The sequence below is a fragment of the Ornithorhynchus anatinus genome, chromosome 12 (assembly GCF_004115215.2).
Source record: "Ornithorhynchus anatinus isolate Pmale09 chromosome 12, mOrnAna1.pri.v4, whole genome shotgun sequence".
In the NCBI taxonomy this organism is placed as follows: domain Eukaryota; kingdom Metazoa; phylum Chordata; class Mammalia; order Monotremata; family Ornithorhynchidae; genus Ornithorhynchus; species Ornithorhynchus anatinus.
In genome coordinates, this window is record NC_041739.1 from 47,252,951 (window position 1) to 47,279,814 (window position 26,864).

Sequence of the window (26,864 nt, forward strand, 5' to 3'; positions counted from 1 at the left end):
AAGGAGTGTTTTTGGTCCTATTTTCATTAGCCTTTACTATACCAATATAAACTTCAGGATTGGGATGAAGAGGTTTTCCTAGAGAGGGATAGGTGGGCAAGACAGGGGCTCTATCTGATCTGACTGTATATCTACCGATCTGCTTGTATCCACCCCAGTGCTTAGTACAGTGCCTGGCACATAGTTAAGTGCTTAACAAATACCATTATTATTATTATTATTACTATCTACCCCAGTGCTTATTAAGCGGCATAATTGCAGCACTTACACTCATCTGTGATTTATATTAATGTCTGTCTTCTTCTCTGTAAGCTTTCTGTGGACAGGGAACAGGTCCAATCCGTCACCAAGACCTGCCGGTCTCACCTTTATAATATCACCAAGATCCACCCTTTCCTCTCCACCCAAACGGCTATTGTTACAGGCTTTCATAATATCCTGGCTGGATTACTGTGTCAGCCTTCTCTCTGATCTCCCTTCCTCCTGTCTCTCCCCGCTCCAGTCTATTCTTCACTCCGCTGCCCGGCTCATCTTCCTGCAGAAACGCTCTGGGCATGTCACTCCTCTTCTTAAAAACCTCCAGTGGTTGCCTATAAACCTCCTCACGAAACAAAAACTTCTCACTCTAGGCTTTAAGGCTCTCCATCACCTTGCCCCCTCATACCTCTCCTCCCTTCTCTCTTTCTACTGCCCACCCCGCACGCTCCACTCCTCTGCCACTCACCTCCTCACCACCCCCCCTTCACGCCTATCTCGCCGTCGACCCCTGGGCCACGTCCTCCCGCTGTCCTGGAATGCCCTCCTTCCTCATCTACGCCAAACTAATTCTCTTCCCCTCTTCAAAACCCTTCAAAACTTAGAGCTCATCTCCTCTAAGAGGCCTTCCCAGACTGAGCTTCCCCTTCTCCCTCTGCTCCCTCTGCTCCCCTTCTACCCCCCACTTCACCTCCCCTCAGCTAAGCCCTCTTTTCCTCCCTTTTCCTCTGCTCCTCCCCCTCTCCCTTCCCCTCCCCTCAGCACTGTGCTGGTTCGCTCAATTGTATATATTTTCATTACCCTATTTATTTTGTTAATGAGATGTACATCACCTTGATTCTATTTATTGCTATTGTTTTAATGAGATGTTTATCCCCTTGATTTTATTGCTATTGTTTTTGTCTGTCTGTCTCCCCCGATTAGACTGTAAGCCCATCAATGGGCAGGGACTGTCTCTATCTGTTGCTGATTTGTACGTTCCAAGCGCTTAGTACAGTGCTCTGCACATAGTAAGCGCTCAATAAATACTATTGAATGCATGAATGAACAGGTCTACCAACTCAGTCGTATTCACTGAACACTTACTGTGTGGAGACCAGTGTACTAAGCGCTTGGGAGAGTACAGTATAACAGAGTTGGTGGATATGTTCCCTGCCCATAACAGGCTTAAAGTCCAGAGGGAAAGACAGACATAGAAATAAATAAATTATGGATATGTACATCAATCAGTGGTACTTAGTGTATGCTTACTGTGTGCAGAGCACTGTTCTAAGCGCTTGGTAGAGTACAGTATAACAGTAAAGTAGACACACCCCTGCACACAACGAATTTACAGTCTAGAGAGGGCTGTTGTATTATAATAATTATGGTACTTGTGAAGTGCTTACTGTGTGCCGAGCATTGGGGTAGATACACAGTAATTATGTTGAACACAGTCCCTGTCCCACAGTGCACTTTCAGTCTAAGTAGGAGGGTGTAGGACTTAATCCCCATGTTACAGATGAGGAAACCAACTTGCCCGAGGTCACATAGCAGACAAGTGTCAGAGCAGGAATTAAAACGCAGGCCCTGTGATTTCCAGGCCCATGCTCTTCCCACCAGGTCACGTGTATAGAACAGTTGCTCTGCATGCAGTAAGTATTCAGTAAATACCATTGATTGATTGATGATGGAAAACCTGGAGACTTTCTCATTGGACCCTGTGGAATAAATCTATAAAGTACAGTGAACAGTGTGATCTGATGAGTGGGTTTTCTTTTGGAGTGAGATTCAGTACCCTGAGCCTAAGGTGAAGGGCTGAGGCAGCCCGTGATATGGCTCCACAGGGGTCACTCAGGCAGTCTTCTCACTCTGCCTCCATCTCATCTGCCTCAACGCTGACCTCTTGCTTACGTCCTCTCACTGGCCTGGAACTCCCACCCCCTTAATACCTGACAGAGAAGTACCCTGCCCTACTTCAAAACCTTAATAAAATCACATCCCCTCTAAGAAGGCTTCCATGACCAAACCACTCCATGTTTACCCCACCCTCATGCCATGGCACTTCCCCTTTCTGAAGTTTATTTTAACATCTGTCTCCCAGTCTAACCTGTAAGGTTCTTGTGGGCAGAGATTGTTTCTACCAACTCTATCATGTAATGCTCTCTGCTCACAGTAAGCACTCAATAAATTGTTGTCTTATGCTGTCGAGTCATCTCCTACCCACAGGGACACCATTAGTTAATTAGTTGTGAGCTACTCCACTTTCTCTTCTTCTCTTTCCTTGTGTCTCTGTTTAGGGTCAAACAAGATTTAGGACATAAATGTCTGATATGTGGCATTCTAGAATCTGGAGACTTGGGGCATTAGTTCCTTTCACTTGTAAAGTTTTATCACTTGTCATTCACGGCTTAACTTGGTATTGTTTTCCTGGGGGCAAAGTTCAAGAACGGCACCCCAGTGTACTCAAACCCCAACAGAAGCACTGTCCTGTCCCCTTCTCTGTCTAGTCCCACCATGACTTTTCCCCAAAGCATGTTGCACAAGTCAGATGAAAGTGCTGTAAACAAAGGGCAGGTGACTTTTTCTGTTTTGAAAATTTACCTAGATCCCATCTTGAGAACAGTCTGTGTGTCTTTTTTTTCCCCCCCGCAGAATGTTTCAGTGGAGTCTTGGTGGCCCAGTGGACACGGAAACCAAACGGGTTACAAAATTTGGGTTGTTTTTAAGCTAGAAGGAGGCTACAGGATTGAAAAGGAGGCTAAGGTAATGGAAGTGTTTTTCATTTATGCAAATGTGTCTTGGGTAAAATTTTGCTTCCCGGGTAAACTTGGTGGCCGTCAGAAGGCCATCAGGAGCTCAGAAGAGGAGCCTGGCTCTTGGCTGGCAAACCGTCCAACTCTTCACGTCTGGAAGGAGCATAAAGCCAGCACCCCAGAAGACCGACCTTTGAATTAAAAAAGGTTTTCATGAAAACTGTAGGAGGTTTTGTGGATAGAAAAAAACAGAACCCCTCCTTAAACATTTTTGTATGTGACTTAATAACCTAATGCCTTACAGACTGAATTGGCTCTGGTCAGTTGGGAGTTCGCTAACACTTCAAGGAATTCTGTTGATAAAAGCATTCTCTAGTTTTTGAAAGAGGTCATTCACTTAAGCTTGCAAACTCCTCATATTTTCTTTCAGGGAAGAAGTCAAACATGAAAAAGCCCCACAATTTAATGGAAAGCCCAAGGCATCAGGTGGTGTAACTTTACCCATCCCAGCGTTCACGGTGGGGAGAGTCCAGAAACACTATGTTTTTGCTTATGCCCAGGAATGTAACTCCTGAGGAATCTTTTAAACCTGTATAATGGCAGAGGCAACCACCTTAGGAGCTGAGCTTTGCATGTCCAGAGGGCTTGAGGCTGGACTGGAGGCTATGTGTAAGGGAGGGCCTGGCAGGACAATTTGCTCTGACAGGCTGAATCATAGGTTGCAGCTTTTTGTCAACAAGTGCAGAGACTGAGAGATGGTGGAGCCAGGCAACAGGCTGGGGTTGTTGGGCCGAGGGGGGGCAGATGGACTTTAAAGAGCTAACCCTGGAGGGTCTGGTTTAGGGTCTTTCAGCTTCATTCAGAAGCTTTTGGGGCTTTAATTAATCCTCCTCCCTCGCCTTAGACTGTGTAGGGCAGGGACTGTGTCCAACCTGATCAGGTTGAAGCTACCCCAGTACTTGGCATGTAGAAGCGCTTGACACATACCGTAATTACTTGCCCGAAGAGCTCTGAAGGCCAAAACAGTGGCTTCATCCCGTGGCTGGAAACCCGAGGGAGCATCGGTTCCTTTGGTGCTGTGTAGATGACACCAGTGGTCTGGTTAGGTGGCATTAGCACTGAGCGCCTCCCTTGACTCTAGAGGAACATCCTCACGGTCGGTCCTGTGTCCCTTAGTGTCACTGTTGCCTCGAATTGCTGCCTGGCCACGGCTTTTCCCCGGAGCAGTGTGCCCCTCCAGCTAGGGGAGTTGGGCCGGAGGAGTGGAAATTCCAACCCGGGGAGAGGGCGGCGGTTTGAAGCTGGCTGTACCAGTGCACTGAAAGTGACATGACAGTTTTGTAACGGTCCCCCGGGCCCCCCACCATGCTTCTTCATCCAGTTCTGGTTAGAGCATTTGGAAGTCAGTGGTCCTTCTGTGTATTAAAGAGGTTGAGGTTTTATTTTACCTTTGCTTTAAATGGTGGTGAATTTAGGACCAGGTTTACCAAGTACGAAGGGAAGCAAAATGTATGCATTATCTGGTCCTGACAGTCGATCCAAAGTCCTCTTCTCTTTCCCCTCAAAACAGTCTGCAGCTTAAATGGTACAGATAATTGCCTCAATGCTTCCATTGAGCTATATTGTACTTTCCCATGTGCTTAGTACAGTACTTTGCACACAGTAAGTGCTTGATAAATACCATTGGTTGTAATAATTGTGACACTTGCCAAGCATTGTACTAAATGTATTTATATTCATGTCTGTCTCCCCCTCTAGAACTGTGAGCTCCATGTGGGCAAGAATGTGTCTTTGTGTTGTTATATTGTACTCCCCAAGCGATTAGTACAGCGCTCTGCATACAGTAAGTGCTCAATAAATACGATTGAATGAATGAATGAATAAATGCTGGGGTAAATAGAGCTCTGCCTGAGAGTGAGAACAGCCATTTCATTCCCATTTTACAGCTGAGAAAACACATCAGAGGTAGGGCAAGTCAATCAATCAATGATATTTATTGAGTGCTTACTGTATGCAGAGCACTGTGCCGAGTTCTTGGGAGAGTACAATACAATGGGGAGACCTGATCCCTGCCCTCGAGGGGTTTAGCAGCCTAATGTGGGAGACAGATTTTAAATTACAGATGAGGGAAATAGCAAAGTATAGGGGTATATACCTAAGGGCTGTGGGGCTGAGGGGTAATATTAAAAGGTTTAAGGGGTATTCGCCCGGGAGCAAGAGTAACCCAGAGGCGAGGGTGAATAGGGTGGGGAGTGGAGAGTTGGTCAGGGAAGGCTTCTTGGAGGAGGTATGATTTTTGTGGGGTTTTGACAATAGGGAGAATGATGGACTGATGGATACTGCAACCCCACACTGTCTAGTGAATTCAACTCTCTTGCTCCCCTGTCTCTCTACCAATCTCATAGCACTAACCAGCAGGGCCGGATCACCTCCGCAATCTGCTTCGTCCACTTCTATGCTCGAGCTGTGGGGCATTCTTGGCAGAAATCCAGGCATACCTGACCTCCTCCAGTTTAAAATCATTTTCACCCGCTTCAGTACAGCCCTCTCTTGTGGCTGACAACAATACTTCTCCTTCCTAATTCAGTCCCCTACCCATTGCCCCCACCAGTTGTTCCAGACATTTAACACCCTCCTCAAACCTCCTGCTTCCCACCCCGCTATCATCTCTTTCCCCTAGTGACCTGGCCACTTACTTCATCAATTTAATTGAAACCATCAGTCATGATCTCCCTAAAAATCTCCCTTGCTTCTCTCCAATCTCCCATCCTCCTTTGCCCTCTTTAACTCTTCCTCTAATCCCAGCAGTATCTCAAGAAGATATTTCTTGTCTTCTCTCTAAATCTAACCCCCATCCTGTGCTTCTAACCCCATCCCTTCGTACCTTATTAAAATACTCACCCCCCTTTCTTCCCTCCTTGACTGCCATCTTCAACCAGTTCACTTTCCAATGGCTTTTCCCCTGGTTCTTTCCATTATGCTTATACAACTCTTATCCTAAAAAAACTCCCTTGACCCCTCCAGTGACCACCCTACCTCTCCCCTACCATTTCTCTCCAAACATGAGAGTATTTTACACCCACTGTCTCTACTTTTCTCCTCTAATTTCCTCCTTCATCCCCTCTAAAATCTGGCTTTCACCTCCTTCACTCCATGGAAAAAGACCTTTCTAAAGTAATCAAAATCTCACCAAAATCTGACAGCCTCTACTTTATCGTAACCCTCTGGACCACCCCTTTCTGAATTTTTTTTATCTAACCTTAGCTTCACTGACTCTCTCCTCTCTTGGTTCTCCTCTTCTCTCTCTGGCCATTAATTCTCAGTCTCCGTTGCGGGCTCCCCCTCCCACCCACTAACTGTGGGGGCCCCTCAAGTTTCAGTTCTCGGTCCCCTTCTATTCTCAATCTACACTCATTCCTTTGAGAACTCAGTCACTCCCATGGCTTCAACAACCATCTCTATGTGGATGATACCCAAATCTACATTTCCTCCCCTGATCTCTCTCCAGGCTCGCATCTCCTCTTGCCTTCAAGGTATCTCTACTTGGATATCCTCCCATTATCTCAAACTTAACATGTCCGAAACAGAGCTCCTTAGCTTCCCTCCCAAACCCTGTCCTCTCCTAGACTTTCCCATCACTGTAGATGGCACATCCATCCTTCCTGTCTCACACGCCCATAACCTTGGCATTATCCTAGTAATAATAATAATAGTGGTATTTGTTAAGTGCTTACTATGTGTCAAGCACTGGGGTAGATACAAGGTAATCAGGTTGCGCCACGTGGGGCTCGCAGTCAATCCCCATTTTACAGATGAGGTAACTGAGGCACAGAGAAGTTAAGTGACTTGCCCAAAGTCACACAGCTGACAGTGGCAGAGCTGAGATTAGAGCCCACAACCTCTGACTCCCAAACCCGTGCTCTTTCCACTAAGCCACGCAGCCGCACATCCAATCCATCACCAAATCCTGTCAGCCTCACCTTCACAACATCACTAAAATCTGCCCTTTCCCCGTCATCCAAACTACTACAATGTTAATACAGTCACTCATCCTATCCCACTTAGATTACTGCATCAGTCTCCTTTCTGACCTCCCAACCTCCTGCCTCTTCCCCCTCCCCACTTCAGTCCATACTTCACTCTGCTGCCTGGAATATCTTTCTACAGAAACATTCAGGACATGTCACCCACCTCCTCAAACATCTTCACTGGTTGCCTCTCTACCTCTTTATCAAACAAAAACTCCTCACCATTGGCTCTAAAGCTCTTCTTGCCCTTGCCCCTCCTACCTCACCTCACTACTCTCCTACAACCCAAGCCACCCACTTTGCTCCTCTGGTGCTAACCTTCTCACTGTACCTCCATCTCACCTGCCTCACTGCCGAACCCTCGCCCACGTCCTACCTCTGGCCTGGAACACCCTCCCTCCTCTAATCCAACAGACCATTACTCTCCCCAGCTTCAAAGCCTCTGATGTCATGGGCACATCTCATCTAAGAGGCCTTCCCAGTCCAAACCCCACTTTTCCTCATCTCCCACTTCCTTCCACATCGCCCTGACTCGTTCCCTTTGTGCTCCCTCCCCTCCCTACTCCTCAACACTTATGTAAATATCTGTAAATTGTATTAATTTATATTGATGTCTGTTTACTTGTATTGATATCGGTCTCTCCCCCTCTAGACCGCGAGCTCATTGTGGGCAGGGAACGTCTTTTTATTGCTGTATTGTACTTCCCCAAGCACTTAGTACAGTGTTCTGCACATAGTACAGAGAAGCAGCGTGGCTCAGTGGAAAGAGCACGGGCCCTAGAATCAGGGCTCATGAGTTCGAATCCCAGCTCTGCCACTTGTCGGCTGTGTGACTGTGGGCAAGTCACTTAACTTCTCTGTGCCTCAGTTCCCTCATCTGTAAAATGGGGATTAAGACTGTGAGCCCCACATGGGACAACCTGACTCCCCTATGTCTACCCCAGCGCTTAGAACAGTGCTCGGCACATAGTAAGCGCTTAACAAATACCAACATTATAGTAAGTGCTCAAGAAATAGAATTGAATGAATGAATAATCCTCCTCAACCTTGTGTCTTCGACACTGTGGATCACCCTCTTCTACTTGATACTGTATCCAATCTTGGCTTCACTGACACAGTCTTCTCTGATTTCACCTCTGACTGCTCATTCTCCATCCCTTTTGCAGGATCCTCTTCTGCCTCCCACCCTCTGACAGTGGGGGGTCCCTCAAGGCTCAGTTCTGCTTCTCCTTCTCTTCTTCATCTTCACCCACTCCCTTGAAGAACTCATTTGCTCCCATGACATCAACTATGTGGATGATTCCCAAATCTATCTCTCTTATTACGAGACCTTTCCTCCGCAGTCTCGCATTTCCACCTGCCTTCAAAACATCTTTACCTGGATGTTTCACTGACACCCCAGACTTAACGTGTCCAAAACAGAACGCCTTATCTTCCCACCCAATCCCTGTCCTCCCCTTGTCTTTCCTGTCATTGAAGACAATTATGCTATCCCTCAGTCTCATAAGCCCTGATCCGGCATTATCCTCAACTCCTCTCTGTCATTCAACCCACATATTCAATCTGTCACCAAATCCTGTCGATTCTATCTTCACAACAGTGCTAAAATTTGCCCTTTCCTCTCCGTCCAAGCTGCTGCCATGCTGATCCGAGCACTTTATTCTTCTGCCTCCCCAGTGACCTCTCTGCCTCCTGAGTCTCTCCCCACTCCAGTCCATACTTCACTCTCCTCCCCAGGTCATTTTTCTAAAACAACATTCAGTCCATGTCTCCCCACTCAACCCCCTGTGGTTGCCCATCCACCTCTCCATCAAACAGGAACTTGTTGCCATTGGATTTAAAGCACTCCATCACCCTGTCCCCTCCAACCTTATCTCACTGACCTGCTACTTCAGCCCGGTCCCTACGTTTTGCTCCTCTAGCGCCAGCTTGCTCCCTGTATCTTGAACTCATCAGTCTCACCGCCCACTTTTCCTCATCCTCCCTCTGGCCTGGAATTCCCTTCCCCTCCATAGATTCCAGGCCACCACTCTCCCCACCTTCAAAGCAATATTGGAGTCACATCTCCAAGTGGCTTTTCCCTATTTAGCCCTCTTTTCCCCAGCCCCCTCTCCCTTCTGTGATGCCTGTGCCCTTGGATCTGGGACCTTTGGGCATTTGCTATTTGCTCCACCCTCAACCCCAAAGCATTTATATGTGTATCTTTAAGTTATGTATAATAAATTATTTATATTGATATGTCTCCTCCTTCCCCTCGTTGTGGGCAGGGAACGTTTCTACCAACTCTGTGTTATTATACTCTCCCAAGTGCTTAGTACAGTGAGAAGCAGCGTGGCTCAGTGGAAAGAGCACTGGCTTTGGAGTCAGGGCTTATGAGTTCGAATCCCAGCTCTGCCACTTGTCGGCTGTGTGACTGTGGGCAAGTCACTTAATTAATTAATTCATTCATTCAATAGTATTCATTGAGCGCTTACTATGTGCAGAGCACTGTACTAAGCGCTTGGGATGAACAAGTCGGCAACAGATAGAGACAGTCCCTGCCGTTTGGCGGGCTTACAGTCTAATCAACTTAACTTCTCTGTGCCTCAGTTCCCTCATCTGTAAAATGGGGATTAAGACTGTGAGCCCCATGTGGGACAACCTGATTCCCCTATGTCTACCCCAGCGCTTAGAACAGTGCTCGGCACATAGTAAGCGCTTAACAAATACCAACATTATTATTATTGCTCTGCACACAGAAAGCACTCAATAAATGCAACGGATTGCAAGTGAAGCAGCGTGGCCTAGTGAATAGAGTAGTGCCCTGGCAGTCAGAAGGTCCTGGGTTCTAATCCTGACTAGATGTGCGACCTTGGGCAAGTCACTTCACTTGTGTCTCAGTTACCACATCTGCAAAATGGGGATTTAGACTGTGAGCCCCATGCAGAACAGGGACTGGGTCCAACCTGATTAATTTGTATCTACCCCATTGCTTAGCACATAGTAGGCACTTAAAAAATACCATTAAAAAATTGACTGCAATCAGATCAGAAACAGTCCCACTTAGGGCTCACATTCTAAGATGGGGGCAAGTACAGGTATTTAATGCCCATTTTACAGATGAAGAAATTGAGACATGAAGATTAGTTCAAGGTCATATAGGAGACAAGTGGCAGAGGGGCAGGATTTGACCTCAGTCCTGTGCTCTTACCACTAGGCCACGCTGACTTTTGCCTGATCTCTAAATCCTGCAGTGTGAAGCTGCAGCAGCTTAAGCATATGATGTTTGTCAAGAGGCGAAGGAGATCATTGAATTTATGGCTTGTTTCTGAAGGGTGAAGTTTGGAGATGGTGGTGCTTGCCTTCTGATTCTGGAGTCATTGCTCTACGTTGTATTCAACAGCAAGAAATCATTAAGATATAGAGAAGCTAGTAGAATCTAAGAGAATATGTCTCTGTGAGGTTCACCAATTGAAAATTAATTTTCAATCCAGGCTGAGACACTTAATGAGATTTTGGTGCATTTAAGTTTGAAACTCTTCTCCGTTATTCACCCCAACCGCCTTCGAGGGAGGAATGAGTTGGGTTTAAAGAGGATTTATTTGGAGAGGACAGCTTACAAGTAACTGTAGATTCATTCTTTTGATGTTTGATTAGGCTAAATCCAAGCGCGCTTTCATTATGAGGGTTTTAAAATCCCATAGAGAAAATGTAGGGACTTTGCAAATGTTAGGTTATTTTTAGGTAAATTTAGAAGAGATGAAAAAACTTCTGCAACAAAAGCTTTCAGAGAAGACAGGTCAAACTTCCAGGTATTTTCTCTAGTTGATTTACAGGATAAACAATAGAAGATAGGTCCCATGGGGAGTCTGGTTTAAATGTTCACTCTACAGTGTGTGTTCTCTTAAGGGTCTATAGGCCTTCCAGGACTGGAAGCTTGGAAGCTTGGTGTGGTTAGATTACTGTGCCCTGTCAGTACAGTGCCCTGCACACAGTAAGCGCTCAATAAATACGATTGAATGAATGAATGAGTTTGACCTGGAGGCCAGGGAGTTTGGTGTGGTTATAGTGGGATCTGCCGGCTCAAAGGCTTGGTGTGGTTAGATTCAAACTGGAGACTGAGGGGCTTGGTGTGGTTAGGCTGGGACTTGGAGACCTGACATAGTTAGATCAAGGACTGGAAGCCTTGGAGATTTTGATGTTCCCAGACTGTTTCCTTCAAGGAGCTTGACCTCCTCCTGCAGTCTCTTTTGCTTACTAGATCCTTAACCCTCCCCTGCTTTGGCTTCTGCTTATTGAGTTTCTTTCCTCCTCTTACCTGGCCTCAGGCCCACTGACACCTGAGAGTCCCCGATGCCCATCACAGCTAGCTCAATCAGCCTGAACAAGGTGCTCAGAAGAGCTCAGTGGTTTTAATGACTTGATTTTTGGGTGGGGGTGACGGAGCAGTGAAGCTGTGAGAGTAAATATTTGGCCCACTGAAAATTTTCCCAGCTACATATTCGTTCATGACATCACTTCAATGTAATTCTTCCTGATGGGATTGCCGGGCTGGCCCTCAGCGGAGAGGTCGGTGCCCTCTTGGGCTTTGTATTGGAGGTGTCCTTCCAGCCCCTGGCAAACAGAAGCTCCTCGATGACTGCTTCAGGGACTTTAACGCTCAGTTTGTTGAGCTGGGAATGTTTCCAGAAGTGTTGGAAGTGTTTAACATTTGGGTTCTTAACGCTCCCATATGGTTGAAAAACTAGATGGAATGAAACTGGGTCAGGCAACAGCTATCAGCCTATTAACTTTTCTGGGCAATCTGTTCTGTTTCCTAAATTCAGTCAAATAATGCTTTGGTTAGGTGGGTGATAGGAGTCTTAATGTTGTTCCAGACATTTCCCTGGGACCTGTCATGGTGTTTGCTGTTTCATACTAGGCCGTCTCCCTCTAGACTCTAAGCTCGTTGTTAGGCAGGGACCATGTCTACCAATTTTTGTGTATTATACTCTCCCAAGTACTTAGTAGTGCTCTGCACCCAGTAAGCACTCAGTAAGTACGATTGATGGATAGATTATGGTTGAGAAGTTGGAAGGCCTGGTTTCCGGTCTCGTGTCTAGTCCCTGTTTGCCTGTGACCTCGGGCAAGTCACTTCACCACTTTGTTTCCCCACACTTCTCTCTTCATACTTCCCTGGGGATGTTGGGGGATAGAGAATGTAAATAATTGTCTTTTAAAAGTTCCTTCGTAGCTTTTTTATTTTGTTGGGCAAGCCGCCTCCGTTTTCCCCACGTCTTACTCAATCCCTCTTGTCATTGCACCATTTTGATGGTCGATTTTGCGGTTAAAATCTCCACTCTGGACAACTCTCTTTGGGGCCCATAAGAGGGACCACTATGTTAAAAAGTTCACAGTCACTTTCTTTAGGTCTGCGGTGCTTAGGTTTATCGACCACAGTTCTTCTCCCAACTTGGGGGCGCACTAAAAGGCACCTCAGGCCAGTTGTCCCCTCTCCTGCTCACTTCAGTATTTGACTTTTTTAAAGAGTGCCCTCAACGTGGGAAGTCAGTGTGGCCCCGTGGAGAGAGCATGGGTCTGGGAGTCAGAAGGACCTGGGTTTTAATCCTGGCTCTGCCAATTGCTCGCTCTGTAACCCTGGGCAAGTTCACTTCACTTCTCTCTACCTCAGTTTCCTCTACTCTAAAACGGTAATACCTATTCTCCCTCCTCCTTAGACTTTGAGCCCATGCGGGACAAGGACTATGTCCTATCTAATTAATTTGTTCCTATGCAGAGTGTTGAAGAGTGTTTGATGCATAATAAGTGCTTAACAAATATCATTTAAAAAACAAACAAACAGGAAACACCTGTCATCCCGGTCCTCCCCAATCAACCACTGGGAAGCAGCCCACACCAACTTTCTGCCTGCCTCACACTTGGATTTCCAAACTTTTTTTTCATCAACAGGACATTCCATTCCTCTTTCCTTGCTTCCCCCTCAAGCTGCGCCCATCGTTCTCTGCATCTAATGCCGCTCCCGGACATTGTAAACTTGCATACTGTAAGCTTGGCTGAATCTATGAGAGGCAGTGATATCTAGTGGAAAGAGCACAGCCCTGGAATTCAGAGGACCTGGGTTCTAGTCCCAGCTCTGCCATTTGTCTGCTGGGGCAAGGTACTTCTCTGCCTCAGTTACCTCATCTGAAAAAATGGGGATTAAGATTGGGAGCCCAGGCTCTTTCCACTAAGCCACGTTGCTTCTCCTCTGCCCCTCTTGCCCTGTATTCCTGAATGTTTCATTCTCCCCCCTCTTCCCTCCTGCCGCCTCCCTCTGCTGGATTTCCTTAATAGGGGCCCCTCTTATGTGTGGCTTTGTCCTCCCATCTAGGTTTTTGCCCTTCTACCTCATAGTAGGGATAGAAAAAACAGTTATTCAATGAATGCCCAGTGGTGCAGTACATTGAACTTCCTTGGAAAATGCAAAACAAGCAATTGACATGTTCCCTGTCCACAAAGAGCTTATACTTCAACGGGGGAGACAGACACAAAAGTATTTTTAGGGGGTTTGAAAATAAAATCATCAATGAACTGGAGTCATCTCTCCGTTCTCCTTCTCGCTTTTGTCTGCGGGTGGGAGATCATCTCTTGAGATGCATGTGGGAAGTCTGCGAGCAAGGATGGGAGACTGAGGAGTTGATGGAGAGCCTTATGGGGGAAATCCCACCTAATGGGTTCAATTTTGTAGATCAAGTAGGTGGCAGGGTGGTCAGCGGCGAGAGTTGATTTCCCTGGACCCACCTCAGAGGGACAGAGAATGCACTACACATTTTAAACCATTGTTTCCCGAGCCACCAACCTATTTCATCTAGTGTGTAAGAAGACCGTGACTGGCCCTTATTGGATGGGACAAAGCTCTTCCTTCATTCATTCAGTCATATTTATTGAGCGCTTACTATGTGCAGAGCACTGTACTAAGCGCTTGGAAAGTACAATTCGGCAACAGCTAGAGACAATCCATACCCAATAATGGGCTTATAGTCTAAAAGGGGAAACAGCAAAACAAGTAGACAGGCATCAGTTGCATCAAAATAGATAAATAGAATTATAGATATATACATATCCTTAATAAAATAGAATAATAAATAGATACAAATATACACAAGTACTGTGGGGCGGGGAAGAGGGTAGAGCAGAAGGAGGGAGTCAGGGCAATGGGGAGGGGAGGAGGAGCAGAGGAAAAGGGGGGGCTCAGTCTGGGAAGGCCTCCTGGAGGAGGTGAGCTCCCAGTAGGGCTTTGAAGGGGGAAGAGAGCTATTTTGGCAGATGTGAGGTTGGGCTCTTCTGAGCCAGCTAGGAGGAACTTGTCAGGATTGGCCAGGACTCTCTCCAAGGATGTCTCTGTTGTGAACAGGACAAATACATAAAGGATACAGGCTTTCCCTGAGTTACAGGCCTTTGCAACCCTACAAAAGTTGGGTTGTCCACTCCATGCTGGGATATAAACCCTCTGAGATCTGGAGAGCTGTAGTGGACTCCAGTGGACTCAAGCGTTTCACAATGTGGAGAATAGAATTGTTGACAGTTAAGCCTAGTGGAAAAATGAGAATAATTTTGGAAGTTGAGGGAACTGAATTCTAATCCCAGCTTTGCCATCAGCTTACTCTGGGACTCTGGGAGGATCGCTTTATCGTGCCTCTGTAAAATAGGGATAATAACTAGCTGTCCCTTCCTTCTAGGGGTGTTCTGGCAATGGAAATAATGGATGGGGAAAATAAAAACTCTTCACAACCTCAAGGTATTATTGTCAATAGGTCTTTTAAAAACTTGGCTTTAAGCCTTGGTTAAATGCACTTTTGAATCGTGCTCTTTGGCACATTGTGAATCTATCCAAGACCACTTATGAGGCACAGTAATGGCTAGTGACTGTGACATAGAGCTTCTTGTTAGTAGGACTTCTGCAGAACACTGGGGACCCTTGACATCAGTCTGCTTCAATGCAGGAAAAGTCAAAAGCAACACAGAATTAGCTCATAAAATCAGACATCAAGGTCTTCAAATGGTTTTCTACCAGCTTATCTGTCACTTCTTTTCTTAAAATCAGAGGTGAAAAGAAGTCGGGAGTATCATCTGGAAAGCTGTTCCAGGAAAGCAGTGCTGGTGTGGACACCCCAATATGAATCATATTAAAGCAGATGTATTTTTGTGTTTTAGCCCCTTCCCCTATGGTGACAGACCTCCCTCTACCAGGTTAAAGGGGCGCTAGCTTGTCTGATGGGAGTCTCTGGCCCGGGGATTCCACGGTGGCATGGGGGCCGGTGTGTCCCTTGCAGGTTTGGGGGCTCTTGTAGTTGCATGTGTGAAGGAAGGAATTGATCCTGATGTGCCCAGTCCTCCATCCGCTGCTGGCATGAGGCCCGGCTGCCATGTGTTGGCGGTGGCCAACATCGCCAGTAAGGTCATCGGCCCCCACAGCCAGCTCAGCTTGTCCCCAGATGGAATGTGGGTGCCAGCTTGGGCTAAGGGACCGGAGAAGGCCGACCGGTGCTTCTGTTCATTGTGTGTGGGGGGGTCAGGAAGTGGGGAAGGGTCAGAGTCACTTCAGGGGACCTTTCAGGGAGGACAGTCAGGGGGGCCAGCCTTCCCCGATGGCAGGGCATGGCTGCCCGTCTTGCCCTGAGTTTGGCTGGAGTTGCTCCGGGGAGGGGCCTCTATTGTCCTCACTGAGCGACAAGTCTTCCCAGAGTGGTTCCAATCCTTGCTCCCCATGCAATGCCCGCTTACCGCTGTAACCGTTTCTAAATAATATTACTTGCACCACTGCTTAAAAATTCACTTGCAGTTTTCTTCTTGAAAACCCCAAGGGTGCCTGGCATTGTTCCACGGCAGGAGAATTGGGTCAAGCTGATTTCTTCCTTTTTTCTGGGCCCGCTTTCCTTGGTTCCAACTGAAGAGCTGGGAGAAAGATCAGAACTGGATGACACGGGTCTCGGAGAGATGGGTTGCTCTCAGCAGCATCCGTTACTCATCGAAGAGGAGAGGGTGAAGGGGACCCTAAGACCACTCCCCAAAGGGTGTTGGCTGGGCTGACAGGCTTCTTTAGCTCTCATATCCGAACCTGGTGAAAAGGTCAAAGCAATAAGAAACACTGGCTCACCTCCTTATATGGTCTATGTGTAGATTCTCCCAACTTTACAAAAAAACTGTAAGCCTTAGTGGAAAGAGCCCTATCCTAGGAGTCTGAGAACCTGGATACTTACCCCCGCTCTGCCATTTGCCTGCTGTGTGACTTTGGCAGGTCACTTAGCTTCTCTGTGCCCCTGTTTCCTCATCTGCAAAATGGGGATTAAATTCCTGTTCTCCCTCCCCACCAGACTTTAAGCCCCATTCAATCAGTCATGTTTATTGAGTGCTTACTGTGTGCACAGCATTGTACTAAACACTTGGGAGTCTGCGTAGGTCAGTGCTCTGCACATAGTAAGCAGTCAATAAATATGAATGAATGAATGATTGTGCGCTATATACCAATGTAACAGACACATTCCCTGCCCACAGTGAGCTTGCAGGCTAGAGAGGGAGAGAGACATTAATATAAATTAATTAGTAATAATAATAATAATGGTATTTGTTAAGCGCTTACTCTGTGCCTAGGACTGTTCTAAACTCTGGGGTCGGTACAGGGTAATCAGGTTGTCCCACGTGGGACTCACAAACTTAATCCCCATTGTGCAGATGAGGGAACGGAGGCACAGATAAGCAAAGTGATTGCCCAGAATCACACAGCTGATAAGTGGCGGTGCCGGGATTAGAACCCACGACCGCTGACTCCCAAGCCCGGGCTGTGCCACTGAGCCACGTTGCTTCTCTAATGCGTAATGATGGATATGTACGTAAATGCCATGGGGCTGAGGAGGCGATGAATGAAGGAAGCAAATCAGAGTGACACAGAAGGGAGAGGGAGAAGAGGAAATCAGGGCTTATTCATGGAAGGCCTCTTGGAGGAGATGTGTCTTCAGTGAGGCTTAGAAGTAGGGAGTGGAACACTATATGAGATTTGTCCATTTTGGGGGTGAGTTATCTAGTCCCAATTTGCTTTTTTTAAAAAAAATCAATGATCATATTCCTTTGCCTGAGTTTTGGACAATCTGACTACCATCTCTACGCAGATGACACGCAGATCTACATCTCGGCCCCTGTCCTCTCCCCCTCCCTTCAGGCTCGCATCTCCTCCCGCCTCCAGGATGTCTCCACCTGGATGTCAGCCCGCCACCTAAAACTCAACATGAGCAAGACTGAGCTCCTCATCTTCCCTCCCAAACCCGGTCCTCTCCCAGACTTCCCTATCACCGTGGATGGCGCGACCATCCTTCCCGTCTCTCGGGCCCGCGATTTCGGTGTCATCCTTGACTCGTCTCTCTCGTTCACCCCACACATCCTATCCGTTACCGAGACCTGCCGGTTTCACCTTTACAATATCGCCAAGATCCGTCCTTTCCCCTCCACCCAAACGGCTACCTTACTGCTACGGGCTCTTGTTATATCCCGGCTAGACTACTGTGTCAGCCTTCTCTCTGATCTCCCTTCCTCCTCTCTCGCCCCGCTCCGGTCTATTCTTCACTCCACTGCCCGGCTCATCTTCCCGCAGAAACGATCTGGGCATGTCACTCCCCTTCTTAAACACCTCCAGTGGTTGCCTATCAACCTCCGCTCCAAACAAAAACTCCTCACTCTAGGCTTCGAGGCTGTCCATCACCTTGCCCCTTCCTACCTCTCCTCCCTCCTCTCTTTCTACCGCCCACCCCGCACACTCCGCTCCTCCGCCGCCCACCTCCTCACCGTCCCTCGGTCTCGCCTGTCCCGCCGTCGACCCCCGGGCCACGTCCTCCCGCGGTCCTGGAACGCCCTCCCTCCTCACCTCCGCCAAACTGATTCTCTTCCCCTCTTCAAAACCCTACTTAAAACTCACCTCCTCCAAGAGGCCTTCCCAGACTGAGCTCACCTTCTCCCTCTACTCCCTCTACCACCTCCCCCTTCACCTCTCCGCAGCTTAACCCTCTTTTCCCCCCATTTTCCTCTGCTCCTCCCCCTCTCCCTTCCCATCCCCTCAGCACTGTACTCGTCTGCTCAACTGTATATATTTTCTTTACCCTATTTATTTTGTTAATGAATTGTACATCGCCTCGATTCTATTTAGTTGCCATTGTTTTTACGAGATGCTCTTCCCCTTGACTCTATTTATTGCCATCGTTCTCGTCTGTCTGTCTCCCCCAATTAGACCGTAAGCCCGTCAAACGGCAGGGACTGTCTCTATCCATTGCTGACTTGTTCATTCCAAGCGCTTAGTACAGTGCTCTGCACATAGTAAGCGCTCAATAAATACTATTCAATGAATGAATGAATGAATGAATGGTAATTTCCCACAGTTGAGAGGCGGGAGCTAGGTAGGTTAGGAATAAAAAATTCCTTGCATCCGGAGCTCACATCACCTGGTTATTCTGCAGAGCAGCTGCTGCTGCTGCAGGGAGAAATTTAAGAATGTTATTTACTTACGAGGCAGGATTCTCTTTTAAACCCTTTTATAATGACAGCCATAAATCCTGTCTGAGAGACTGGGATCAGCTGCTTGGCACTCTGTGGGTTTTTTTTTTCCCTTTTGGTCTTCTCTTTCAGAAATGAAAAATTCAGAAGCTGGTGGAGTGCCTATGTGGCTTGCAAAGACTGTCTTCTGCCCAAATTGTAATAATAATAATATTTGTTAAGCACTTATTTCATGCCTTGCAAGCATTATGCTATACACTGGGGTAGATTCAAGATAATAAGGTCAGATGGTCCCTGCCCCACACGGGGCATTCTGTCTAGTGGAAGAACAGGTTTTGAATCCCCATTTTACAGGTAAGGAAACCTAGGCACAGAGAAGTTAAATAAATGACTGCCAAGGTCACATAGCAGGTAGCTCACACGGCAGAGAAGCAGCATGGCCTAGTGGCTAGCGCACGGGCCTGAGAGGCAGAAGGACTGGGTTCTAATAACGGCTCTGTCACTTGTCTGCTGTGTGACCTAGGGCAGGTCATCTAACTTCTCGGCGTCTTTTACCTCATCTATAAAATGGGGATTATGAGAAGCAGCGTGGCTCAGTGGAAAGAGCCCGGACTTTGGAGTCAGAGGTCATGAGTTCGAATCCCAGCTCTGCCACTTGTCAGCTGTGTGACTGTGGGCAAGTCACTTAACTTCTCTGTGCCTCAGTGACCTCATCTGTAAAATGGGGATTAAGACTGTGAGCCCCACGTGGGACAACCTGATTCCCCTGTGTCTACCCCAGCGCTTAGAACAGTGCTCTGCACATAGTAAGCACTTAACAAATACCAACATTATTATTATTATTAGGACTGTGAGTTCCATGTGGGAGATAGCCTTTGTTCAACCTGATTATCTTATATCTACCCGTGCTTAGGATAGTTCCTGGCATGTAGTAAGCGCTTACATATACCATAAAAAAAGAGCGGTGGAGCTAGGAATAAAACCCAAGTGATTTGATGCCCAGTCTGCCTCTCACAGAAGACCCCTCATTTCATTTAAAACATTCTAATCCAAGTTATTTGTCTCTTTGGAACTTGACCACCTTGTCTGGATATGAGTTCCTTTCAAGTGGCCATTGGTTTCACTGGGGCTGTTGGGCTGCGGGGAAGGGGAATAGGTAAATATTTTTCTAACCAATGTCTTCAACCTAGACTTTGCACCTAGTGGGAGATGAATAGAAATTATTCCTACTTCTACTAATTATAATAATGGAATTTATTAAGCACTTACTATGTGCCAAGCACTCTTCTAAGAGCTGGGGTAGATACAAGGTAATTGGATTCATTCATTCAATAGTATTTATTGAGCATTTACTATGTGCAGAGCACTGTACTAAGCGCTTGGAATATACAAATCGGTAACAGATAGAGTCAGTCCCTGCCCTTTGATGGGCTTACAGTCTAATCGGGGAAGACAGACAGATAAAAACAATAGCAATAAATAGAATCAAGGGGATGAACATCTCATTAAAACAATAGCAAATAAATGAAATCAAGGTGATGTACATCTCATTAACAAAATAAATAGGGTGATGAGAATATATACAGTTGAGTGGACGAGTACAGTGCTGAGGGGAGGGAAAGAGACGGGGGAGGAGCAGAGGGAAAGGGGGGAAAAGAGGGCTTAGCTGAGGGAAGGTGAAGGGGGGGCAGAGGGGGAGCAGAGGGAAAAGGGGGAGCTCAGCCTGGGAAGGCCTCTTGGAGGAGGTGAGCTCTAAGTAGGGATTTGAAGAGGGGAAGAGAATTAGTTTGGCGGAGGTAAGGAGGGAGGGCATTCCAGGACCGCGGGAGGATGTGGCCCAGGGGTCGATGGCAGGATAGGCGAGAACAGGGGACGGTGAGGAGATGGGAGGCAGAGGAGCGGAGCGTGCGAGGTGGGCAGTAGAAAGAGAGAGGGAGGAGAGGTAGGAGGGGGCAAGGTGATCGAGAGCCTAGAAGCCTAGAGTGAGAAGTTTCTGTTTCGTGCAGAGGTTGATAGGCAGCCACTGGAGGTTTTTAAGAAGAGGAATGACGTGCCCAGAGCATTTCTGCAGGAAGATGAGCAGGGCAGCGGAGTGAAGAATAGACTGGAGCGGGGAGAGACAGGAGGAAGGGAGATCAGAGAGAAGGCTGACACAATCCAGCCGGGATATTATGAGAGCCTGTAACAGTAAGATAGCGGTTTGGTGGAGAGGAAAGTGTGGATCTTGGCGGTTGTCCCACGTGGGGCTCACAGTCTTAATCCCCATTTAACCAGTGGCCTTAAGGTACTCTGTCAGCTCACTCCCTTTTTCCTATCCACTGTCTTCTCCTCCTGCACCCCATCCCGTGCTTTCCTTTCCTTCCAAGCTCACTGGGCCTCGTTTTCTACTTTTCCACCTCCGTACTTTTGAATCATACCCTTCCTCCTACTTGGAGCTCTGTCCCCTCTCAAATTTGCCAGACTGTTCTTCTCCCTGTCTTCAGAGCTCTCCTGAAATCTCAATTCCTGCAGCGGGTGTTCTCTGGTTAATTGAGTTTCTTCAGCTTACCTCCTAAAGAGGGTCACACTTCCCCCCATTCAAAGCCCTACTGAAGGCTTCCCAGACTAAGCCCCCCTTTCTCTCTGCTCTCCCTCCCCTCCCCATCGCCCTGACACACTTCCTTTGCTATACCCACCCTCCTTGTCCCATAGCACTTGTGTGTATATGTACATATTGATAATTCTATGCATTTATATTAATGATATGTATATATAATTCTATTTATATTGATGCTCTTGATGCCTGTTTACTTGTTTTGCTCTCTGATTCCCCCCTTCTAGACTGTGAGCCCATTGTGGACAGGGATTGTCTCTCTTCATTGCCAAATTGTACTTTCCAGGTGCTTAGTACAGTGCTCTGCACACAGAGTGCTCCTAAATAACATTGAATGAATGAATAATGGAAAGAGCATAGGTCTGAGCCTCATAAGATTTAGTTTTAGTCCCAGCTCCACCACCTGCTTGTTGTGTGACCTTGGGCAAGTCACTTGATATCTCTGGCCCTCAGTTTTCTCATAATGTTAACTGGGGATAAAATACCTCTTTTCCCTCCCTCCCTCTTAGGTTCTGGGTTTCAGGTGAGACGGGAACTGTACCCGATCTGATTATCTTTTATCAGCCTGAGCACTTAGCACAGTGCTTGGCACATAGTGATTGCTTAATAAATATCATGATTATCATTACATCCTCCCAGCTGTCAACTGAGCGTTCTTGCACCACCTCAGCCCTCTTGCACCTCTGACCTCTCCTTGCATCTTTGTATATATCAATTTACATATCCGCAATTCGAACTCTTCTTTTTACTATTTTGTAAATTATTTCATGTCTCCCTCGTTAAATTGTAAGACCCTCGTGTTCAGGGATTGTGTCTTCTATCTTTATTGCACTTTCCTAAATTTTCTACAATAGATGTTCAAGAAATACAGTTAACTGATTGCTGGGAAGTGCAAGGATCTGGGGGGAGGTTACCATCTGGAAAAAATACCGGTTTTAGGGAAAGGTGCTTGAATGTGGACTTAATTTGCAGCCACTGCTGAAGTGAAGTTGTTAATGTTAAGTTCTTAGTCAGTGGTAATTATTGGGCACTTACTATGGGCAGAATACTGTACTAAGTGCTCGGGAGAGTATGATACAACAGAGGTGGTAGACATATTCCCTCCGCACAAAGAATTTAGCGACTAGAGTGGGAGGTAGGCGTTAATATAATTTCTAGATACGTACATAAGTTCTGTGAGGCAGAGTGCGTGGTGAATACCAAATGTCCGAAGACCCAAGTACATAGGTGATGTAGAAGAGAAAAGGGAGACATATTAATTTCTGGCTCCCCCCAGTAGACTCTAAGCTCATTAAGGGCAGGGAACGTGTTTGCTGATTCTCTTGCAAGCGCTTAGTACAGTATAAGTACATAGTAAGCTCTCGATAAATATGATTGATTGATTAAGGCTTCTTGCAGGAGATGTGTCCTTAATGTGGAGGCAGGGAGAATGGTGGTTTGGTGTATAGAGAGAGGGAGGACATTCCAGGTCAGAAGGAGGATGTGGGAAAGGGATCGGTGGTGAGACGGGCAAGTCTGGGGCACAGTGAGCAAACTGGCACTGGAGGAGCAAGGAGTAGGAGATCAGTTGGGTAAAGTAATAATAATAATAATAATGTTGGTATTTATTAAGCGCTTACTATGTGCCGAGCACTGTTCTAAGCGCTGGGGTAGACACAGGGGAATCAGGTTGTCCCACGTGGGGCTCACAGTCTTAATCCCCATTTTACAGATGAGGGAACTGAGGCACCGAGAAGTTAAGTGACTTGCCCACAGTCACACAGCCGACAAGTGGCAGAGCTGGGATTCGAACTCATGAGCCCTGACTCCAAAGCCCGTGCTCTTTCCACTGAGCCACGCTGCTTCTCCAGTGTAGAAGAGCTTCTACTTCTACTTCTTCTTCTACTACTACTACTACTGCTTCTCCAGTGTAGAAGAGCTTCTACTTCTACTTCTACTACTTCTTCTACTTCTCCAAAGTAGAAGGGGGTGATCTGATTGAGTGCTTTAAAGCCAATGGTAAAGAGTTTCTGTTGGACACAGGGGTGAATGGGCAACCACTGGAGGTTCTTGAGGAGTGGGGAGGCGTGGACTAAACAGGTTTTTAGAAAAGTGATCTGGGCAACGGAATCAAGCGTGGTCTGGAGTGGGGAGAGCTGGGAGCAGGGAGGTCAGTGCAGGGGAAGACGAAGTAGTCAAGGCTGGGTATAAGTGGTTGGATCAGCCAAGTCATTTGGATGAAGAGCATGGATTTTAGTGATGTTGGGAAGATAGTGGTGACAGGTAGAATATGTGGGTTGAATGAGAGAGTGGAAAGAGCACAGGGCTGGCAGTCACAGGTCCTGCTTTCTAATCCCCGCTCCGTCACTTACCTGCTGTGTGACCTCGGGCAAGTCATTGACCTTGCTGACCTTAGTTCCCTCATCTCAGGGATTCAATTTGTATGCAGAGAAGCAGCGTGGCTTAGTGGAAAGAGCAAGGGCTTGGGAGTCAGAGCTCCTGGGTTCTAATCCCATCTCCGCCACTTGTAAACTGTCACTTTGGGCAAGTCACTTAACTTCTCTGTGCCTCAGTTACCTCATCTGGAAAATGGGGATTAAGAGTTTGAGCCTCACGTGAGACAACCTAATTACCTTGTATCTACCCCAGCACTTGGAACAATGCTTGACACATAGTAAGGGCTTAACAAATGCCATCATTATTATTATTCTCCCTCCTATTAGACTGTGAACCTCATGTGGGACCTGATGATCTTGTATCTACCCCGGTATTTAGTACAGTACTTGGCATATGCTAAATGCTTAAAATACTACAACTATTATTATTATTATTACTATAATGCCAGGTTATGGGCCTTTGTGATAGGGAGGACAGTGATGGGAAAGATAGGGAGGACAGAGTTTAGGTGGGAAGATTTTGCACGTGTTCAGTTTTGGATGTGTTTGGTTTGAGGTGTCAGTGAGAGGCTTCAGAGAAAGAGAGGGCAAGGTTGGAGAAGTAAATTTAGGAATCAACCTCCTAGAGATGGCAGTTGAAGTTAGAGGAGTGAATGAGTTCTCCAAGGGAGTGGGTGGAGATAGAGACTAGAAGGGGACCCAGAACTGATCCTTGAGGGACCCCACAGTTAAGAGAGAGAGGCAGTCAGAGGAGGAGCCTGAAAAACAGACTGAGTGGCCAGAGAGATAGGAGGAGAACCAGGAGAGGACAGTGTCGGTGAAGCCAAAGTTAGATAATGGTTCCAGGAGAAGAGGGTAGTCCTCAGTTTGAGAGGTCAATTAGAATGAAGTAGAGGCTGTCTGTTTTGGTAGGAAGAAGGTCATTGATGACCTTAGAGATTGCAGTTTCTGTGGAGTGAAGGGGTTGGAAACCAGATTGGAGGGGGTCAAGGACATAATTGGAGGAGAGTAAGTGGAGGCTGCGGGCGTAGACCACTTTCTCGAGAAGTTTGTATCCCTACCTCAAGAGTCCATCTGGCCCCAGCATGAGAGACATGTCAGCTGCAGACCCCTTATAGCTGGGCAGAGTGGAGGAAGTGAGAGATGGATTTCTCTGGGCTCCAGCAACAGCCGGTCTGGCAAATTGGGCTCCAGACGATTCCCTCGTCCTTGAGATGAGTTCACCTGGAAGTTGACGAAGAGTGGCAAGAGGTTAAACTTACAATGAGCCCTTAAATAAAAATATCATTCCTCAGGAAAACTGAGGGCCGAGGACCCTTGGGGTCTCTCTGGGAAACCGGAGCCTCTTTCAGTGACTTCGGAGTCAATTTCATCTGGGATGGGGGTGGGGAGGACTTCCGAAACGTTCAACTGAGATGTAAAGTGGGTTGTGGGAAAGGGAATATGGTGATACTTTTTTCACCTTGTTCCAGAATTTTGTTCCTGAAGGCGAAGCGTGCATTGTGTCACTGGAGATTTGTTGCAAATTGTTTTTCACGTCAAGTGATGGTAGAAAGGTAAACAACTCTTGGCCATTTTCCAATTAAAGTGGAGGGAAGTATGTCAATAGCTAGTAGTAATACATCGTACCTTGTTCCAGATGTTAGGTGCCTGATATTACTGTCGGAGTTCTTGAAAGCACAATATTTTCATTTACTGCCATTTTCCCAGGCCCAGCTGCCAAATTTAAAGTGGTGACCTTCTGGCTGGGAATGTTGAGACATAGAACATGTGCAAAAATCTTTCTGAGTCATCCTGCATGATCGTCTGAAATCAGTACTAAAGCTTGGGGCACGCATTCTTTTCCACTTCTGGCGGCCCCTCAGACCTTTCAGGGTGGGCTCCTGCACTTTATACTCGTCTCTACCTTCCAGATGCGTGCAAATGCACCTGTGGGAGTTGCTGGTCAACCTTGGCGAGTTACAGCAAGAGAGTGGTCCGTGGGGGAGGTCAAAGAGTTATCCCACAGCTGGGATTTTTCTCGAGTCTGACGGGTCTCTGCCTTTGTCTTGTCCACCGATGGGTTTTAATGTGTCCTGTGTTCTCTCACAATTCTCTGACTGTTCAATTGGTGGATGGGCTAGCAAACCCGGTGGGCTTTTTTCTAGGGGACATAGTGGGGAGATTGTAGGGAGCCCATCCCTACCCCCAGTCCTCCCTCCTCGGTCTGAGTTACCCGATGGGACTGGGAAGATGAAGTGATCTTATCCCAATTTCTGGTCCCCCTGAGACAGAATCTTGACCCCATGATGATTGCTCAGAAAATTGGAGTGACTTGTCAGGGTACATTGACTTTCTTCCTGGTTGCCAAAGACCCAAGGAAAAGGTCTCCCCGTCGCCTAATTCTTGGCAGATGGTGGCCGGGGAAGGGGGGGATATTGAGGTGCAATCTCTGCATTTTCCCTGATACCCTGGGATCTCACTGTCTTCCAGAAATGCCAAGCCACTCCCTTCTCTGTGGGACCTGGCTTACGCCACAGTAAAGTTGGAGCCTCTTTCGGGGCAGCAAGATAACTGTGGGAATTAGACTGTTTATTTGGAAAACTAGAGAAATACTGAGACCGCTGATGAGAAGCAGCATAGGCTAGTGGAAAGAGCACAGGCCTGGGAGTCAGAGAACCTGGGTTCTAATCCTAACTCTGCCACTAGCCTACTGTGTGACCTTGGGCGAATCACTTAAACTTCTCCGTGCCTCCATTTCCTCATCTGTAAAATAGAGCTTAAATACCTGTACTTTCTCCCTCTTTTTTATGTTATTTGTTAAAGGCGTGCTATGTGTCAAACACTGATCTAGGTGCTGGGGTAGGTACAAGTTAATTGGGTCAGACACAGTCTGTCCCACATGGCTCACAGTCTAAGTACGATGGAAAACGGGTAGTTTTTATAGTAGAGAAAAGTGAGGCACAGAGAAGTTCAGTATCTTGCCCAAGGTCACACAGCAGATGTGTCAGAGATGGAGAACTTGGGTTCTCTGACTCCCAGGCCTGTGCTCTTTCCACTTGGCCCTGCTGCATCTCCACATAAGCCCATCAGCTATCTCTTGCACTTCAGTCAATCAAATGTATTTTTTGATTGCTTTCAGTGCGCAGAACACTGTATTAAGGGCTCTGATGATTACAACACAACAATATAACACACATTCCCTGTGCACAGTCAGCTTGCAGTCTAGAGGGGGAGACAGACATCAGTGTAAATAAATAAATACATACATAAGTGTGGGTGGAGGGGAAGGGTGAACTAAGGAGGCAAGTCAAGGCAAGAGAGAGGGAGAAAAGGAGATGAGGGCTTAGTTAGGAAAGGTCTCTTAGAGGAGCTGGGCCTTGAATAAGGGTTTGAAGGTGGG

At 47.0% G+C, this 26,864-nt stretch overlaps 1 protein-coding gene across 1 annotated transcript in view; it reads left to right on the plus strand.

Moving 5' to 3' along the window:
* The window catches only part of MANBA (mannosidase beta), a 127,923-nt gene that overhangs the window by 48,379 nt on the left and 52,680 nt on the right, over positions 1 to 26,864 (plus strand). The window contains exon 8 of the mRNA XM_029076539.2: positions 2,890 to 3,000. Coding sequence (XP_028932372.1) covers positions 2,890 to 3,000 — 111 coding nt within the window. The remainder of the gene's footprint in view (positions 1 to 2,889; positions 3,001 to 26,864) is intronic.